General features: G+C 39.9%; 1 protein-coding gene across 1 annotated transcript in view; it reads right to left on the bottom strand.

The window, feature by feature from the left end:
• Positions 1-3,460: 3,460 nt before the first annotated feature.
• Positions 3,461-20,366, bottom strand: part of LOC124171057 — a 57,666-nt gene continuing 40,760 nt past the window's right edge. Inside the window, exons 2-13 of the mRNA XM_046550204.1 lie at positions 19,805-19,979; positions 17,277-17,485; positions 15,438-15,632; positions 14,023-14,132; positions 13,173-13,336; positions 12,109-12,267; positions 10,353-10,420; positions 10,067-10,147; positions 8,037-8,201; positions 5,988-6,185; positions 4,632-4,760; positions 3,461-4,522 (exon numbers count right to left, since the gene is read on the bottom strand). Coding sequence (XP_046406160.1) covers positions 4,422-4,522; positions 4,632-4,760; positions 5,988-6,185; positions 8,037-8,201; positions 10,067-10,147; positions 10,353-10,420; positions 12,109-12,267; positions 13,173-13,336; positions 14,023-14,132; positions 15,438-15,632; positions 17,277-17,485; positions 19,805-19,979 — 1,754 coding nt within the window. The 3' untranslated portion in view covers positions 3,461-4,421. The remainder of the gene's footprint in view (positions 4,523-4,631; positions 4,761-5,987; positions 6,186-8,036; positions 8,202-10,066; positions 10,148-10,352; positions 10,421-12,108; positions 12,268-13,172; positions 13,337-14,022; positions 14,133-15,437; positions 15,633-17,276; positions 17,486-19,804; positions 19,980-20,366) is intronic.

The following is a 20,366-nucleotide window of genomic DNA, read 5'->3' as shown; positions in this document are numbered from 1 at the left end:
TGCCCGTTCCTGCTTAAAATGTTACATTTTTTCCTATTTAATATAATTAGACTTCTTGCCTTCTTAGTAGACCTTGAAGTCATTTTCACAAAATGTAGGTTTTGCAACACAATGCACTCAATGCATTGCAATTCAAATCTTATCAGATTTTCTCAGTGTCATCCAAAACGATGGCTGCTTATACTCAAATCAACAAAAAAGTTACATTGCTAAACATCTTGGAAACCATCTGGCATGTATAAAAGGGATCAGATTTTTGGCATAAATGAGGGGTCCAGTTTAGTAGTCGTAATAGGGTGGTTTCCTATTATTTTTTTATTGTCTAAATCGAAAGATTATTACTCCTGGAGTACGTATTTCACGCTTTTAGATTTTTAAATGACGATATCTATTTTTCGCGATTAAATGAAAAGTGAAAATTTTCAAGCGCTCGAAAACGCGACGGGTAAGTATGAATGTCGGGAAATCTCTCCGTGTGACGTATTTCTGGTTCCCGCTGCCGCCTTGTGAGGTGACCTTGAGGCGAGGCTTAGCGCTGATACGACGCCGGCTGCTAGCGGGTAGCTGAGTACCCTGTTTCTTTTCTGAAAACTTTCCGACCTTAGCCAGTTTTAATAGGTGATTATTAAGACATGTTTCCCTGAGCTCTGCGCCTCATGCATGCATTGGTAATCTCAGACGATGTATAACTCCTATCTTCTCGTATAGAAACTAGGTCCCTGTGACGTCACGTGGAGTGGCATCGCATGGGCGCCAATCTGGCCCTTTTCAAATGAGGATAAAAATGGACCATTGCCATTCGTCTAAACCGGTATTTCTAAAACGAAATAATTTGTATATTATGAATACAGTACTGGTGGGTAATGAATCGCAATCAATGCCTTTCGTTTTCTTTGATGAAGGAAATTACCCTATTATTCTGTACTAATTAATCAGAAACGGTGAGAAACATCGAAGGTTACATTATTTTGTGATTGATTGAAGCCTCTTGATATATTTATCCACCCAGCAAGAAGTGCTCTGAAGTGGCAATTTAATGGTTATTATCCATCGGGCTCGAAGCGGAGAGTGAGGGGTAATCGCTCCGCTCCAACAACACTGAAAAACACTCCACGCCGCCCCTGGCTCCTCTCCAAATTAGACAGGAGGTCAACTTCTGTGCTAACTGCCGTGTCATTCCACAATTCAAACAGGTTAGTGAAAAAACTGAACCATTAATAAATAGGAATAAAGACATCTTTCTGAATAGATGTTCCATCCTCCTCCTAATAACTTCGTTTCATCCGCATGTTTTAATCAGTGGTCTAGTTACAGAGGACACTAATGCAATCAAGAGTAAAGAAATCTGACTTTATTTTGAATAACATGTGACTTATGTTGGTCCGGCAATATTTTGAGTCCCTGCTAAAGAATATACCCTCTAAATATTTTTGTGATAATTCCAACCTCACTCGAAGCAAGTCACAGCTTTACGCGTGCCTTTGCCTCCCCATTACTGAATTAACCACTACTCCGAGGGAAAGTTTCATATAAAAAATATGGGAATTATGATTGTGGCAGGTGGGACAATCTGAAATTAGCATAAAGCTGCTAGGTGGGATTGGGAAGTAAAACCAGAGGGGCGCAAAGGCGATTCTGACATCATTTCTGAGGGGTTGGAACCAACCTTCACCGTGAACCATGGTGTCCACCAATCGAACCGGAGACGCAGGGCCGGCCTTAGGGCGGGGCGACCGCCCCGGGCCCCGCGTTCGTGAAAAAAAAATTAAAATGTACGATATTTTTGAAAACAAAATTTCAACTATTACTGTATTGTTAAATCCGTGCTAGACAAAAAATAATATTATGAAAAAGGAATAATAATGCAGTAATTTTTATTGTGCAATTGCGTTTGTCAGTACAGTACTGTGTCGTGTGAGTGATAACAACGAGTGAGAGAACTTGACATGATTGAGAGCGTAGTAGCGTAGGTAGGCTAGGTAGTTGAAGGCGTAGTGTGGTGAGGGGAGGAATTTTATGAATAAATATAATTATAAATTTTATTTGTATTATACTATTTTGAACTCAACTGCGTGATGGTATCATAACGGCGTAATTACGAAGTCTGAATTTGGGAGGGGAACACATACTTAGCCAGAGAGTGGTAGGGATTCAAAATTCTCGAGTTTGTAGATGGGGCATAGAGTTAAATATTTTAAGTGAAGGGCCCCGCACAGAAGGTTCGCCCCTAGCCCCGCACCTGCTAGGGCCGGCCCTGCGTAGACGCACTCAAGTTAATGAAAATTATTCTGACTAAGGCACGCAGGAGACTAATAGCGTATGGTACATACATGATGAGAAACAGTGTATCACATGAAGTAATATCGTACTTAACATTCAAGGTTCTCCATCAGCAGCCTTCCGGAAAAATTCTTTGCCTTTACCAACGATCTTAGGGCCGTTTTACATAGGGCACGCAATTGCGCAGGTTAGAACTGAATTAATTTCTCTTTATCGCGCGCAATTGTGCGAATGCAAGAAAGAAATTAGAGCAGAGGTAATTTTGCCACCTCACGTACGTGCATTCTGGCATGCTTTCTAGCAATTCACCGCTTTACACGATGCAATTTTGACTGCGACCTCCTCCTCACGACAGATTGTGCAATAACGTGCCTCGTGTAAAACGGCCTTCAAGAGACCTCAAGCTTTAATGCGCAGCAATCATCATTCACACTACTCGTAGCATAACTTACCCAGAACTCTTTCAACTTCCCGACTTTAATATTATGTTAGTTAGTTCAATCTATTTCGTAAGCTCCTTAAGCATTTATAAATGGGAATATAATTTTTTAATAATGTTTTCTTGATTAAATTAACTTGATTACGTTGATGAAGTCTTCTCGGGAAATAAACCGAGTCAGGATGAACATTGCTGCCAACGTTACAATGGCCTTCTCTGCCATCGTCTTCAGGGCGAATATGCGCCCTTCATTCGTCCTGGAGACGGTGGCAGAGAAGGCCATTGAAACGTTGCCAGCAATGTCCATCCTGACTCGGCTGATTTCCCGAGAAGACTTCATCAACAAGGTACGCCGGGAAAGCACCAAATCCTTCAACTTAATTTCGGCCAAAAGTAATAATAGATGTTCCATCCTTCTAATAACTGAAGTTTATCCGCCTTTTTTTTAGCTAGTGGCCTAATTACGGAGGGCACTATTACAAGCAAAAGAAAATAAGTCTGACTTTATTTTGATTAGCAAGTGACTTTCGACTTATCTTTTTTGGTTAATTGCATAAGTTAATTTATCAGTAAAAGCAATGGTAAAAACTTTAATTCAATATTTCCTGTTTTGTTTTCACGGGCTAGCTAAAAATTTTCACACGTCGACTAAGCACCCATCTTGAAAGGCAGTTAGCGCGGCCGCTTACGAACACTGCACCAACGAGAACGATCTAGGGTGGAACTAATTGTAAGTCATCATTTTCAATGCATTTGTTTTATATTTTATTGTAAACTTAAAATACATAGATATTTTAATCAAAGTTCAATAAAAGTAAAAATATTATAACTAATTAGTTATAAATAGACCTATCATTTTACCAGCATAAAAATGAATATTTACAAAAATGGTAAAACTCTATCTCACAATTCAGAAAAGGAATCGAATACTAAGAAACAATGTTTCTGGAGGAACTTTCAATCAGAGATAAAGATATATACCAGATATAATAACACATCCTTCAAATAATACTTGCACCTCAATTTCCCAAAAACTTATTACACCTTGTAGTTTATCCACAGTACAATCACTAATCAGCATTTGATCCCTCTATAAATGAGTTCACTCGGTTGGTGAACTCAGTCATACCATTTGGTTTGTTCTTGGCACACAACTTCGGAAAATTCATGCGACAGATCGTCATGCTGATAAGAACTTCACTAAAACACAATGGGCCTCATGAGGGTAGATTCACATTCAAAGGTCGCTTGACAATTTCTCAGATTGTACAATAAGATTTACACCGCAATCGATACATGAGACCTAACAAATTTTTCTCATTACCCAGTTTTCTTACACCTTAAAACGCTATTTAAGTTTCCGAGGAGGCAATTCTAAACTGGCAAATAAAACTTGCTAACACACAGTTCAGTAACAGTGGGAGTGATTGTGTATCACCGCACTCTTACGTGTCACAACTCTTAATAAGCTTCTGAGACGACATTCGTCAACAGAAACAAGGCCTTCCGTTTCATACAGTCAGTTTTTACGTGTACTTCGCAGGCCATTCATTATTGTGCACAAACATTTAACAAAAACACACCCATATCTGATTATTCAGATATTAACGGTGATAAATTACACTGTTCCTGGAGAATCAGGTATCACAATAATCATTTTAAAAATACTGATTTTTCATCACAAAATAATTAAAACTCACACTCAAAGAATTGATGTAAGCGCTACAAAACTCAGCATTGTGAAGACATTCACAATATTTCTGTATACACCATTCTGAATTCCTTCCTGTCCCTTAGGAGAACCTGAAACAAAAAAATTGAAAATTTTAGGGCCGCAAATTTTTACCCGGAATTTAATAGTATTAAACTAGAATTCATTAGAGAATGCAATGCCGTAAGGAACAAACTCTACCTGTGATTGGTTTCCACGGCTTCGTAGGAAGAGGCGTCTTCTTGCTAAAATGCCATGGGCTGGTAGGATTAGGATGTGCAGGACTAAAAGTACTTGGTCCAGAATTTTCCTGAGTGTTTTGGCATGAACCTAAAACAAAATTTTCGAATATTTAACTTGGGTATCAAACGACACATCAGGGCACAAATGAAAGAAAGACAAGGGTATAGCTTATGGCCACCTAATGTAATCCAAAAGAAATGACTCAAATTGAGAGCATCACTCAAAAGAGAACATGAATTAGCAATCAGGGAGAAACGGAAGGCCGCATCCCGGAGCGCGTGACCTCTTGTTTGAGGCCCATCCATCGAGCACCGCCAAAATGTGGGCCCCACGAAGGTCCCTTTCGGATGCGGCATTACGAAATTCCCTTCAGCCACAATCAGAGCAGAGTTAGCAATCAGCTATAATCATTGCCTAGGAGAAAATGCTTCCTTGATATCTGATTTGAGATAAAGCTAATGTTCTCGGTTTGAGGATTTCAGGGAATGTATGAAATGGTGAAAATTTTAATTCCACGGATGCCAACAGCATTCGTCTTGACCAAGACTTGAACCAGGATACCCGAACGCAGTTCGGCAATTTCAGCGACCGAGGAGTCCTTCTCCACAGTGGATTTTTGGTTGCTCTGTGGAACAAGGTGGTATGTAGTGCTAACGGAGGTCATTAACCTCTAGACAACATAGCCGTGTACATTAGGGCCATGGGTCATACACTCTTATTTTTCGAAACGAGAAAGTGAAGTTTACCCACCTCTACAAATGATCGAAATGAAGTGTAAATTCAGGTTTTCGGAGGGAAGTATGGATGGAAGTATCTATTTTATATAACACATGTATTCTAAAGGAGATCAATATTGTATTCTGCGTCAATATAGCGCTTTCCCGAAAACAAAAAGCATGTATTCATTAGCTAAGAACTTAGGATGCCGATGGAACGAGTAAAATTTTACAATTTAGAGTAAACAGATTTTACACATGAACATAAAATCATTTCAATCAATATAGGGGTGTAAAGCGAATTTCCTCGATTTTTTAACCTATGGGAATCCCTGAACTACACTGCTGACGCAAGTGGAGTCAAGAAAAATAATTTTTCCTCTGGGTAATATTAAAAATAATTTTGCAATCCACAAGGTTATGAAACGTCTGCTTGGTTTTTAATCAGTTTTTGATGGGATTTTGTTTTAAATTGCGTTATTTGCGATGCCCCAAGGGTGCCTCCGAGAATGAATAAACTTATCTCTATCCATCTTCTGCTAAAGTAAAATTACCATGGCAAACATTAATAAGACAAACAAGTTCTTCTGATACCCACCTCTTTTCGTCAGCTTCATGCCGTCCAACAATGGGTTGACATTCCTTTGGCAATGCTCTCCGGCCTCCTTGATGTATATTTCACTGTTGGTCACAATGGATCCCACAAAGCATTCATAGCTGCCAATATCCCGCCTTTGCGTGTACGTGTACATCACACCATCTTCCTCCCACTGTCCCAAACACCTATACTCCCGCTCTAGAAAAAAATATAAGACACTCAGGTTACAAAAACAAATCGAACGGAAATTTATAAATTTGTGAGCAGATGTGTCAGTATTTAGTCACGGTATAATTATATGGAATACGCTTAATCCGGAATCACTCGATCATTGTTTCAATCCCTTTTGAGGGACAGCTCCAGAGATCGCTCCAATGTAGGCGGAAAAGTGACTGCTTCCTAAGATCATTTTCCTCGTTGGCTCGAGGGATAGGAATCCCATCCCTTTTTCCATCGCTAGGCACGTCCCTCTTTCCGTCGCTGATGCCAAAGCTAGCACCGTTCTTCAGCCAATCATAACACAGCCGCTAACACCGGTTTAACGTCACGCTTGGCTTTCCAGTGAATGACACTTGTAATTATGGAAAGTGACGGAATACGCGACGGAGAAGGGGACGGTGGAAACGACAATGTGATTCAGAAAATGATGGGTCATTGAGCGATCACTATCTTATGCCCCTCAAAACCTATCGGTGGAGCTATCATTCTCAGGGACGGAAACAATGATCGTGTTATTCAGACTTAATCCTGGTGTCTAAAGAGCAAGGGCTTCGTAATTACTCATTATGATAATATCATAGGATGAGACTAGCAATCGAAAACAGTCATGAGGCAATATTTATTGTGGCGCAGCGAATATTTTCCACCATTGTTCATTCATGACCTCTTGCATCACTCCGGTTCAATGAAAATTATGAATTCCCTGTACGAAATGATGACGTTACGCATTAATTCCCAAAAGAGTCACATCATGCATTTAGCTGAATTATTATGATTTCCCTAAGATATGTAAATGATTCACAAAACGAAACTATACTTCTTAAGGACAATCATTTAAGAGCAAAAATAAATAATGGATGTCTCACAGACTTTATCTTCACAGAACTCCATCAACGTGTCTCTACCATTACTAAGCATATCTCACAGAGAGACCGTGCAATATGAATCGGTGAACCACACAATCGTATATTCCGGTGGATAAAAACTCTAGGGAAAAGCGAAAAATATAAGAAAAATGTCAAGCGTGTCTCGTTGGCCCTCACTCACAATTTGCCGCCACAATGTAAGGCCTTGACTATGCGAGCTGTATAAAACTTCAACGTATTATGACGGCGAGAAGCTAACTTACTAAATGTTTTCTTGAATAAACACGGATGCTTTGCAAGGTTTTAAATTAGTTAGGTCGGACACATGAACAAAGTTGAGCGTATACATCTATCTTGAATAAAATCAACAGATTTAGGCGTTACTTGGTGGAACGATGAGATATTCATGGTTAAATAAAAAACACAGTACTATTCCACAACCTTATATTTATGCAGTCTACTAGTTTCAACGTTACAACGTCATTATCAAGACATAGTCTTAGTCAAGACAATGACGTTGTAACGTTGAAACTAGTAGACTGCATTAATATAAGGTTGTGGAATAGTACTGTGTTTTTTATTTAACCATGAATATCTATCTTGAAATGGTGAACTCGGAAAACACTCAGAAAAATGCATCGAATCTATTATAAATGTCCACCGGTGAATAAACGCAGTTTTCCACATTTTTCTCATTTCCATTTAATAGCTCGAACGGTTTTGGTGCACTGTATCACTTTCCGGTCTGATGAGCTCATGCTCGCGAGTTGGTGTAAATGTAATTGGGAGTACCCAATCAAAAATACCGTGAGTGGAGCAAATCTTGATTGAATCTTTGGGTTGAAAAACTTATATTTTACCGAAAAAAGGTGGCTTTTTGAAGTACAAGTCGATGACTCTTTGTACGTGAGCTATAAATTTACTGGAATACTATAAAGAATTTGAAAAAAAAAATTATCATTACCTTCATACACTTCAGGTTCAGGTGTGCAAGCTGACACACGGTAGAACATGATTTCTGGTCGATTGCAATCCGAATACAACTTCGCGCACAAACCGGAATCATCAGGTATAAATCCAGTGTATTCCCCTGCTATTGGGCATGGCGATTCTCTCAGTACGTCCACCCCTAAAAAAAGAATATTTACAGTAAATATCAATGTCATTATAATAATTATCAAAATAAAATACTGAAAGGTTGAACTTATCCTGCAAGAGTGAGTCGTAAAATTCGTAAAAAAAAGAATTTAAGGGGAAAAATGAAATTGAAGACGAAAGTCCATTGAAATGAACAGTAACACGAAATAATTTATAAATTGCCGATGAGAATTGTGAAATCGCAAATATTCCATGATTTCTTTTAGGCTGTTTTACAAGATCATCATCAAACATCATTCACCGTGTAAAACAGCGGCGTCAAGCCGGGAGTAAAAAAATTCGTATCACGATTAGTATCACTTAATTCAACATAGTTCAACATTGACTGGATCACAAAACGCACGACAGCAGAGGATGCTTAAATTGATTTTCTACTATCCATTACCAACCGCTTGAATCCCTCTAATAACTTTATATGATATTCCTCACCAAATTGTCCAAAGCAACAAATAATATTCATGCATTCCGTCGTGTGCGACTAGCAAAACAACTGTCTGTCATAGGAAATTCCACTAGGATAGACAGTTACAGGGGCGCAGCTAGGAATTAAGGTTAGGGGGGTTTCAGGCGCAACTAATACTAAGGGGCTTGGGGTATTGCATACCCGCCAGGGTAAGTGGGAGGTGCGGAGACCCTCCGTCGGAAAAATAATTAAGATAAATGGTTCAAAATGGTGATTTTTACGTCCTTCTGGGGGATATTTTTTAATCTTCACACTATTCTATATGCGATATTAATCCAATTAAGTAAAATAGATTAAACTTAAAAATATCTATGAGCTCTGGGGGGGGGGTTTATCCCCCAAAACCCCCCCTCGCTGCGCCACTGGACAATTACAGAACTGCGCATAGTTTCTGAGCCTAACATTCGTCGAATTCATACACCGTTTATTGCTCACATCGCCAAACTTCAATATAAATTGTCAACGGCATGCTACTCATCAAATGTTTCAATGCCATAAATGTGAACATATTTCTTCCAATTCCACGAGTGTTGGGTGCCGGTACATGAATTGTTTTGCTTGGCGGAGAGGCTCATTGCGCTATTAACAGAAAATTTAAGTGGTCACGAAAAAAGGGAAACTGAAGACATCGATGTCGGCAACAGAATCAATCGACGCAATGAAATACAGTAGAAAGAGTGAGGTGAGCTATACGGCCTAAATAGTGAAACAAAAAAACGGCAATCGGAGATAAATTAATTAATTTCATCCAGCTTGAAGTATGTAGCGTCCCGAGTTAATTTTATCATTAAAAACTGATAGACTGGCTGAACAGAGACCAATCTGTAATCGTATAGCGATCAAAATAACACTGAGAATGCTATTCTCTAACCTTGACATTCCTTTGGTAATCTCATAGATATCAAATTTCTCCTGGCAAAAGATTTAATTATATGCTCTTAGAATTGCAACGGGAATATTATTAAATATTGAGTTCACACACTCTGAATGTTCGAATTTAAAAATATATCATAGAAATAAATTTCCAACTTTTCACAAAATATAAGTGCTCCTTAATAGCTTAAAATCCACAATTTGAATTCCCTAAACTGTTGATTTATACTCAGCTCCCCTGTTAATTAGTGCCCATTTCATAAATTCAAGAGGATTTTAGTCCATGGAAATTAGTAAATACGATCCTTCATTCCCGAAACAAAAGTTGATTTAATTCTTCAGGAGAATAATGATTGAGTCGACCATCGACACGTTTGCCATTATGGAAGATTTGACTCACGAAAACCCGAGAATAATTTGTTCAGAAGTTTGAGGGCACTTGATAAGGAACATGTGAATGACAATCCATGGGGTGAACACAAGAGAAGTCCCAAACTTACTTCCTTGAGTGATCCAAGCATCATCCCTGAAATTTGAATCCATGCACAGGCTCTCGTTCATGCGTGAACTTGATCTTAGACCTGGAATTAAAATGAAAAGGTATAAGAAAAGACACGAAGCCATCCATGCTTAAAATTCTAAAAAGAATCCAATTATAATGAAAAATATAAATTATTCACACATCAAATTACTTCAAATTCATCAAAAAGAAAAAGTGAGATGAAATGAATTCAATATCCCACATAAAGTGAACAGCCTAAATATTATTAAGTTTCGGAGCCTTACCCAACTGAAATTCAAGGACATTAATTCCCCTCAGCTTCATCCATATGCAGGAGTATATTTCTTCACCACTGAAAAGAAAAATTAGAGTTAATTATTTAAGCTAAATAAAATTCATGACACCGATCAACAATAACTATCCATGTGGATTTACACCCACTGACATCTCAATGAAAATGAAAATTTTGCTCTTGTGATTCAGACTTATGCACTAAGGGATTGGGATGAACCAATTTGCCTTTATAGTAAAGCTCCACTGTGAGGCCAGTAGACGCAAAAATGGCAAGAGCGATTTAGGCTGACATGAGAGCCCCTAGCGATGCGGAGACTACGAGCTATCCATAGATCGGTCGAGCAATTAAGAAGAGATGTCCTTCAGGGCGGTATGGAAAGGAACATCTTAGAACCAGAGCGTGCCGCGATGAAGAGATTGAGTTACTGATGATGATCGCAAGTTCGGCCATTTCAATTTGTGTTTGTTTACTCTCCATAATAAATATAATAATATTTTATCCTGTTTTATAGAGGTTATTCCATTATTGACGTGATCCTTCGAGGTTAAAAAGCAAGAATAGGGCACACAGAATGTTGATAAAATATTCTTTATATTTATATTCAACACTTATCTAACAACTTGAGCCAATTGCACGGCCATTTTCATGTAACTAACGTGATTTGACTTCAATTATGGCATTCACTTGCTAATAAATCAAAAAATAACTCGCCAAAGAGCCTATATTTAATTATTATCATGATTCATACGGTATCACAAGCATTATACATATCAGTTTTTTGCCAAAATAACGTACACATTATCACAGTAAAAACATTTTCCTTATGCTTACGACTAATCCTGCCATACGAGCCAGAGCTAAAATTCGGAATTTAAAAGGCAGTACCTAGCATATGGAACATTTTTCTCAATGGGAGCGACGCTTGGATGTTGGCAGGTGCAGAGAAGTCAGGAGTGGAAGCATTCGAAACGTGGTGCTTCCGATGAATGAAGAAGATGAAATGCATTGACCGTTTAAGTAATGAGGAAGTATTAAGAAAAGCGGGAGAAAAGAGAACTCTTCTTAAAATTGTAAGGAGAAGACGGGAAAACTTAGTTGGCCGTATTATGAGGCATGATGGCCTGATGAAAACAATCGTAGAGGGACAGGTGGATGGGAAGTAGGGTAAGGGACGCGCCCTAATGAGTTATATAGGACAGGTAATAAAAGGCCGTTTTACACGGTACACGGAATTGCGCAATCTGACGTACGTGCGAAGGCGCAATCAAAATTGCGTCGTGTAAAGCGGCTAGAACACATGCGAGAATGCGTGGATACGAGACGGCAAAATAGCCCCTGTACTAATTTTGTTCATGCATTCGCGCAATGCCACGCCATTTTAGAAATCAATGCAGCTCTAACCTGCGCAATTCCATGCCCCGTGTAAAACGGCCTAAAGAGTGTGAAAGAGATGAAATACGTCGCTATGAAAAGGCTAGCGGATAGGAGGGCGGAGTGAAGAGCTGCGTCAAACCAATCTTAGGATTGTAGACTAATGACGATAATGAGTATCAATACATTATGTCACGGATAGCCTATTTTTGCGACCGCCAGCTGCAGAGCATATTCTGAAATTTTCATGAAAAAGATACATTTATCGCACGAGCATCATAAAAGAATACAAATAGTCAGAGAACGCAACTCATGGAATTTAGGCAACCACAGTGTCAGGAAAGGAGCGCGTCACGAACGAGAGCTGTACTCACCATTGGGTGCGTCCGAAGATGAGCGACCGCTGTCCTGTCGCGTCCTCCGACGCCAAGCACCGGAACGTGTAAGTGGTGAATGTGCGGTGGTCCCGGAACACAAGCGTATTACTCTCGACGGCCATGTGCTCCCACTGACCCTCGGCCCAAGATGGAAATCTGCAAAGGAGGGGGATATATCGGATGGAGCATTGAAACTTCAATAGCGCACATCAACAAATGCGGTCCTTCACGCGCTTTAAAACTGAGGCATTTGATCACAGCATCAACCCAGACTAATGACGTCGCTATGTATACATCTCAGAGCAAAAATTTATCAGAGTGATTTCGGCCTCTGCTCACGAGACCAACGTTTCCATTTATTTAAAAACATTTATAACTATCTTCATCCATTGAGAAAATTTAAGACTATTTTTCCATATGGAAATTTAGTTAATTGATTCGAGCATAATAGAAAAAAATTCAAATAGGTGATTATAGAATATTGTATTGTCATCAGGAGCAACCAATTATGAAAAATATTAAGCCAACCCGACAATGGGAAGTGGGTTAAAAACCATTTACAGTATTCCATCCACGAATATTACAAAAGAGGATCCTCAAGTGGCTTCTAAATGTGTTGTCACCCACCGCGCATTTGAATGGGTTTACAAAAGTCACCACTCGCGTCGCTGACGGAAAAATTGATCCGATTTTCACGGGGAAATAAGGTATAATTAAGGATGTTAACTGAAATTCATATACATGATGATGTGATGTACATAAATTGTAATTTGATACATCAAATTCATAACTTTTCAATGCTATTCCTCCAATTTGCAAAGACAATACAGCAAAATATTGGAAAAAAGTGGATCGCATTGCACTCATCACCGCACGCGGACGTTTTTGAAAGGCAATGAAAATGCGACCGCAGTGGCAAAAGAAATCAGCTTTCTATGGGATGGAATTGGGCGTCCTCTATGCAGTCCCCTGGATTCCATCGACGAAACGAACCGACGAAGGAAGTTGAGAAAAGGCGTATAAAAAGTAGTGAACGAGTCGTATGGGTATGGCGGACTCACAGGCATGGGCTGGGGTCCAGGGGCTGGGTCCAGTGTATGGGCGCCTGCGGAGACAGCTTCATCGTCTCGAAGCCGTCGGTGGCGCTGCGCAGGTCGGACGTACACGTCGAGTCACTCGAGAAGGCCATCGAGATGATGCCCGTGTCCGCGTCCTCATGGTAGAGCTGAAAGAGAGAGAAAAATAGTCACTGCATTGATCCTGGTTGTAGATACCATTTCGTAAAGTAATTCATATGAATTTCATCGCCGTTTACGCGGCATGCCTGTCTCCCTCACAGCCATGGATTGAGGACTATAATTCTATAATTTTGGCAAAAGATAGCCAAAGTAGCCATACTTATAGGCATTCTTTGGGAACTGGTGTTACTTACTCATTGCTTGCAGGCTTACTTTTCAAAGATAAATTATCATAAGCTATCAATGTTTTGTAAACTGTTAATGTTACTAAAAATAGGATACAGTGTAATTACCTATTAATTTCTCAGTGTAAAGGGGGATGCTGAATGATTTGTAGGTGAAGTGAATCACAGAATTGAAAGTTGCCATATTGAGCATCCTTGGACGGTTTGAGTCCGATAGGGTGAGAAATTTTGCGTCCTCCAATTTATCCTTAACTCACGACTTTTTCAATTCGAAGTGAGATCAAATCGAAAACAACATAAAGAATGAGGTCCAACTAATATGCCTTCAAATTTATTTGTCTCTTTTCAATCCTGTATCAATTTGTGAAATGAAGCCAGAGGTGATACAGCATGTTGCAAGAATTAATTGACCATACGACGAAGGCGTGCCAACTTTCTCTTAAATAGTTTCTCAATGAATAAAAATGATAATCAGTAATGTAACATACCGCACATCGATAGCGAGCTCTCGTCTTCTTTGTACTGCTTGTCTCAGACAGCGCCAAGTAACGCTGGTTGTTCGGTCCGGGCCAGTGGCCTAAACACTGGAATGTGACATCTGTAACACAAGAGATACGCTGGACTTTACATTAAATTCTCACAGGAAATTGACCGTAACTTACGAATCCAAAACATCTCTAAAATACCATCCAAATTCTTAATTGCTTCAGAGACTTTAACGCCTGACAGAAATAACAGGGCTCTGATACCAAAGGATTGGTGTTGTTTCAAACACACCTCTCATTACATTTTAATTATGTGTAACCTTAACTATGCGGGAAATGCACATTAGAAAATTCTGGCAGTAAATACTATTTATACAAGAGATTTGCCTCGTCTTGCGTCAATTTAATGCACCACTTAATAATTTCAATACATATTTATTGATACCAGTAAAATTAGACATTGCAATAATTCCACTGAGTTTTCTTTTTACTGGATCCTTGAAAATGTTGTTTGCAACAACGAAACGCGTTGTGTTAAAGTAAATGTGTGGAATGATTGCAATGTCTAATTTTACTAGTATTAAGAACTTCCACCACGCGTCTCACATCATACAAGATAGTTATTGAATTTATTTCTTAACAACCTTGAATTATTTTTAAAACATTTCTATATTTCTACATTTTTTGTTGCACATTAATGAAAATGTTGGAAACCAATTTTTCCGTCAATTTCGACAACATACTAAGAACACCTAACACCTTAACGTTATTAGGGTAAAATGGTTTAATATGGTAGCAGATACATGTAAAATCGCCACGAACTCCCTAAAACATGTCATAATTTGTCATGAAGCCACACTATGAAATCTTCCACATGACAAATATTATGGACGGAAAAAGTGAAGGAAAAGTTCCACGATGAAGACCAAGAGACTTGGGGCAGATAAGGACATACAGGAGAAGAAATATGGGGAACTGAACGAAATAGCTTGGCATAGAGAGAACTGGAGGGCTACAGTATACCAATCTTAAAATGTTATGAATGAAAGAATGCATCACACTCAGGTGAAATGTTAACATTATAAATAACATAAAGACACAATTTCAAGGAGGATGGAGGAGGAGATGTACAGAATGGGTCGGGGATGGGATAACTAGTTGTCTATGTAAAAGAGTTGGAGGGTCTAAGGAACGAGTTACCACTTAGAATGGAAATGTATTATTTATTAGACGCAGTTTTGAATCTCAATACAATTTATTGAGAAGTTCAAAAAGTTCTCCATCCATCCATAATGGAAAGCCTTCACTAAATCACGCCGGGATGCGGTTTTTTTTAAGTAGAAATATATTGCTTTACTACGAGCCATGAAAAGGGTTAAGGCGAGGACCTGGGATATCCGGGTGCCGTTCGTACTCACTGTGATCGGAGAGAGAGCATCCCCGGAACCGGAAGTGTAGTCCGGATCCGACGGGGCAGTTCTCCATCTCAGAGCCGGAACAAACATGGCGGCCACTGGCGGAGGGCGACTCAGAGGTGGCGTACGTGAAGGCAAAGCGGCCGTCCAGGGGACAGTAGGCGCTCTGGACCACCTCACCACCAATACCACTCGTTTCTGTAACACAATTAGAAGATCACGTTAAAACCGAAGTCCATTGTCATTTTAAAAACTTATCACCAGCAACTGGAAGACAACTCGAAAAAAGTACCTGGACTAATAAGTTTGAATTCAAAAGTAGACAGGTCAAATTGGTGGAATTTGCAAGTTCAAGGCAATATGTATAAGCAAGTTTCAGGGGAAAATGGAAAGAACTTACGTAAATATGTCTTACAAAAACCAGACAGTCGTCATGTATCGTTGGCAGAGGTACGACCCTCAGGAGGTAATTATAGGAATAGGTTAATTCTCCAGCCAACTGGAAAAATCATGACACTGGTGGGTATTTATGAAAATGGATGTGAAGTTCAAGGCAAATTAGACATTTATTATTTATTTAATTGAATGCAGTCCAAAAGCATCACTAGGCCAATTACAGAGGACTTACAAATATAAATATGGCACTGAATACGTCTTGAATACGCGAGAGAAATAAAAATAAATATCTTGGAATATTATATGTTATCATAATAGGTTGGGAGTGTGGAAAAGGGATGCCTAGAATTAGTAAACACAAAAAGTGATGAGAGTTTTAATAGACTACGTAAATACGTAAGCCTGAGAAGATTGACTGAAAGAACACTGGAGTCTAAGGAATTGAGGAGAACTGCGTGAAACCAACCTCAGGTTTTTCAACCGATGATAAAGATGGTACATATTATACTTTTACTTTGAACTACGTTTGCGAACATGAAATTATTCATCATCATTATCATCATCGGACTACTACCCTGCTGGAAATAAGATTAAAATTTGTGATATTCCACCATTTGAGAAAATTATTTATCAGCAGTAAGCCTACTCATATTGACAGCATCAAGAGTGGCTATGATCTGACATTGTCACAAGGCATTGGGCGAGAATAATTCTGAATTAGTGATCCTACACAAAGTTTGCAATGTCAAGGAGAGGTACCATATATTTTAGCCTCAGAATAGTTCTTACAAAGTCCTGAGGCTGGTTTCACGCGGGTCTTCACTCAACTATTCGATGTGGTTAGATCTAGAGGCGTGTATATGCGGGACTCAGGATGCCGACTTCACTCCCCCCCCCAAAAAAATTACAGTTCAACCTGCCTTCCGCCCGTATCGTACCGTAGTACTTTCTATCCAGCTGCTGATACTATCGTGCATCCTTGATGTATTGTGATGACGCATTTATTTGAAATGTAAAATATTATGGTGCTTACCTATTAAAAATTACTAAATCCAAACCTAAGATTATCTTTCCCATAACAATATTTATTATATACGCCACTGATACGATCAGCCAATCATTTCATGCACAAGTATGAAATCGTTTCAGGCAGAACGTGACGTGGTTGAAATGCTATAATATCCACGATAAACTTTAAACAAAAAATTGCAATTTGCACAAATTAATGTATAACTCCACTGCCGACCATGGTATCGACACGTAAAGCCTGAAACGATTTCATATTTGTGCAAGAAATGATTTAGTGTTTATTTTTCATCATGTAAACAATTATTTGTTCACTTTTAGAAGAGTCTTCACTTAATCAATGTGGCTAAGTAGAATTCTCAATTGCCCGCATGGGATCAAAGGGTCTAATTGAGGTGTTATTATAGTCATGTAACTCACTGAAGAGCAGGATCTCGTGGAACTTGGTGGGTGGCGTGGGCGGGCACTGTGGCGGCCGTCCTCCGGCACTCGTCCGAGCCTCAGGGCAGCTGCACACGGCCGCATCCTCGCTCGTGTAACACTTGTCGAGGCCCTCGGTGAGCACGGAGAGCACGTTGGGCGATCGCAGACTCAAGTGGAAGCAGCGGATGCAAATGGCGCCCCCGGAGCTAGAAAAAACAAAACACATCCGCTTTCAGACACCGCGCGCATTCCCTCCAGACTCAACACGATCACTACAGATATTTTAAAACAAAGAGAACACATACCTTCCACACGACCGATCGTATTTTGTCTTCTTTGGCGAAGGATTACTCGCTTAAAGCTTATGCTATCAACTTGACATTTACAGCGTCATAAAGCAGACCTTTTTTCACAATAGCCCGCTACTCAAACATAAACAAATTGCATACGAGGAAATACTCCAGAAGGATTGACACAGGAAAATCTTAAACAAGGTCCGCTTTATGTACCCTGAAAATTATAAGATGGCAGCATACGTTTTAAACGAGTATTCTGTCACCAAATAATAACGGTAGAGCGTGAGGCATGCGTCCCCTTAACGAATGCCATGCATGAATCGAAAACTAGAAGGGATTACAAATGATAAGAGTTATAGTAAAATGGAATTCGGTGTTTTCCAGCGAATGCTGCGTGTACTATAGGTAAGGTTTATCCATTCCCTTAATGTTGATGGGGCATTTCCTTAGAAAAAAATTCCCCCTCCCCCGCACCGATTTATAGTTGGAATTTAGAATTATTTTTCCCCAATTTTTTCCAAGGCTTAAATTGCGTCATACATCACCTCAATGGGCGGCCATGACACAAGTGAATATGTGGTATCACAATTAAGAAGTATTGGTGGAGAGGGGAAATAATTTATTTATGATGATAAGCATTCAATCATGAAAATATAGGGGTAAATATTACCGATGAAAGAGGATTAGGTGAAGGTATTTTACACCGCAATACAAATGGAAGGAGATTTTTTTATTATTAACAGTATCCTTTGGGATCGACTAATATCGATGTAAAAAAACTATGAATAACCTATTTCATTGCACATAATGAATGAATTCGAGGCAAGGTCATTAAAGGAACAAACTGATTATCAATTATTTTTTGTGAGAGGCTACTTCTTTACTTCAGTTCCGTTTGTGTCACATTAACTTATTATTCTACTCATGGCCTAAATTCGTGCTTTTGGCGTTATAAAGCGTATTGCCATTATTTAAATCTCTTTTGCTCTGTCAAAAGGGTTTAGAAAAGAGTAGAGTATGATGTTTTCCGAATAATAGAACCAGGCCCGTGCTGGACCCCCTCTTAGGGCGGTGGACGGCCATGGCCAGAGGGCGCCAGCTCTCTGCAGGAGGGGTCCGCCCGGGGGCGCCAAAGATTTCCAGGCGGGAGGGCGCACCGGGATACGTCCCGGCGGCCCAGCATGGGCCTGAGTAGAACAACAGAAGTGAATATGCACCAAACACAATATAGGAACATTGGTGGAGAGAGGGAAGACTTCGTTTATGAAGAAAATAATTAAATCACGTACATGTTCTTGTACCTTGTTCTCGTTACATTGAGTACGAAAAATATCTAGGGTGAATATTACCATGATTATGATGATGGATGCTTAGATCAAGGCATTTTAGACCGAAACAGGAAGAGAAGAGATTTTATAATTTTTAAAAGCAATTTTAGACTCGATAAATTGCGATGGAAGATAAATATAGAATAAACAATGCAATCATCGTAAGCTTTGTAATGAATGGATGCTTAGCGTGGCCATTGAAGGAACGGCCTCTCATTATTAGTCACTTTTAGTGAGGGGGAGGCTTTTTTTTTAAATGAGTGCTGTTTCTGCTATTATAACGTACTGCTCTCCTAAAGGCTCTTCTAAAATTCATGCTATGAAAACTAAATTTTACTGTCTTTTTTCTGCAATATTTAACCTAGGGGATACAAGATTGGAGTTTCTAATTAAAATTGCTCTTGCTGTTACTAGAGAGACACAAGTACCGGTATAAGCTCCTACACCAGCACCCCATAAATAACTGTTCCCCTCTGGAACAGTCAAACTGAAAAAAGCTCTGCCGATTCGTTCGCCCAAAGGAGTTGTTTTGATAGCAAAATCACAAAGTAGCTGCAAGGGCGGACACGAGAGTGAAACAAGGCACAAGAACATGTCTACACGAATAATAGCAGAGGTGACTTCCTCTCCTAAAGGATATGGCCTGTGCTGCGGTCTCCACTTCCCCCCCATTGAGTCCAAATAGCTCCAGAAAACATGGACCGTAAAAGAAACGCGATCATTTTCAATGGAAGGCATTATGGAATTCCTGGAAGATGGCGAGGGAATGGGGTAATGCAGGCGAGCATGTGGAAAAAAGTCCCGGCTTGGATGAGCGGGGCAAGGGGCGCCGACGCCCTCGACCGGGGGGGACCGGAAAAGCGGGCAAAAACAGTGAACGCATCGCTGGGCCGGCACTCACTCGTCCATGAGCAGGACGTTGGGGCCGATGCGGCGGTGGCAGTGGCCCCAGATGGGGATCGAGTCGGCCGAGATGTTCAGCGCAGAGTACTGGACTTGGCTCCCTCCCGCCGTCGCGGTCGACTGCATCACGAAGTCCCCCTGGAGCTCTCCCGGGAAGTAGCAGGCCGCCGACGCTGCGGGCAGAAGGAATGCGATCGTAAGCGAATGGGGCCGCGGCGCAGGACATCGCCCCCGCGCGGCCCCATCGACGGCACGTCGAATGGCACGGCTACGCGCCATCTTGAAATCAAAGCTGATTTCTTTAAGAGGACGCATCGTTCTCGCTTAAACATTCTTTTTGTTGACGCAAAACTCGTTTCAGACTTACGGAGTCATCTTGAATCATTCAGAGCATTAAAGTAGACCCATGCCAACATTTATCTATGCCTCAAATTTAATTTCACTTAAGCACTATTTAAGCAAAGCAAAATGTATATAATTAAGATAATGGAAAAATTTCCGAGGTTTTAATCTATAAATCATGAAATTTTTAAGATGACAATGCAGTTTAAAGTTAAATT

Source organism: Ischnura elegans, chromosome X (genome assembly GCF_921293095.1).
Source record: "Ischnura elegans chromosome X, ioIscEleg1.1, whole genome shotgun sequence".
Taxonomy (NCBI): domain Eukaryota; kingdom Metazoa; phylum Arthropoda; class Insecta; order Odonata; family Coenagrionidae; genus Ischnura; species Ischnura elegans.
The sequence above is the reverse complement of the archived record's forward strand: the minus strand, read 5'-3'. Positions and strand labels throughout refer to the sequence as shown.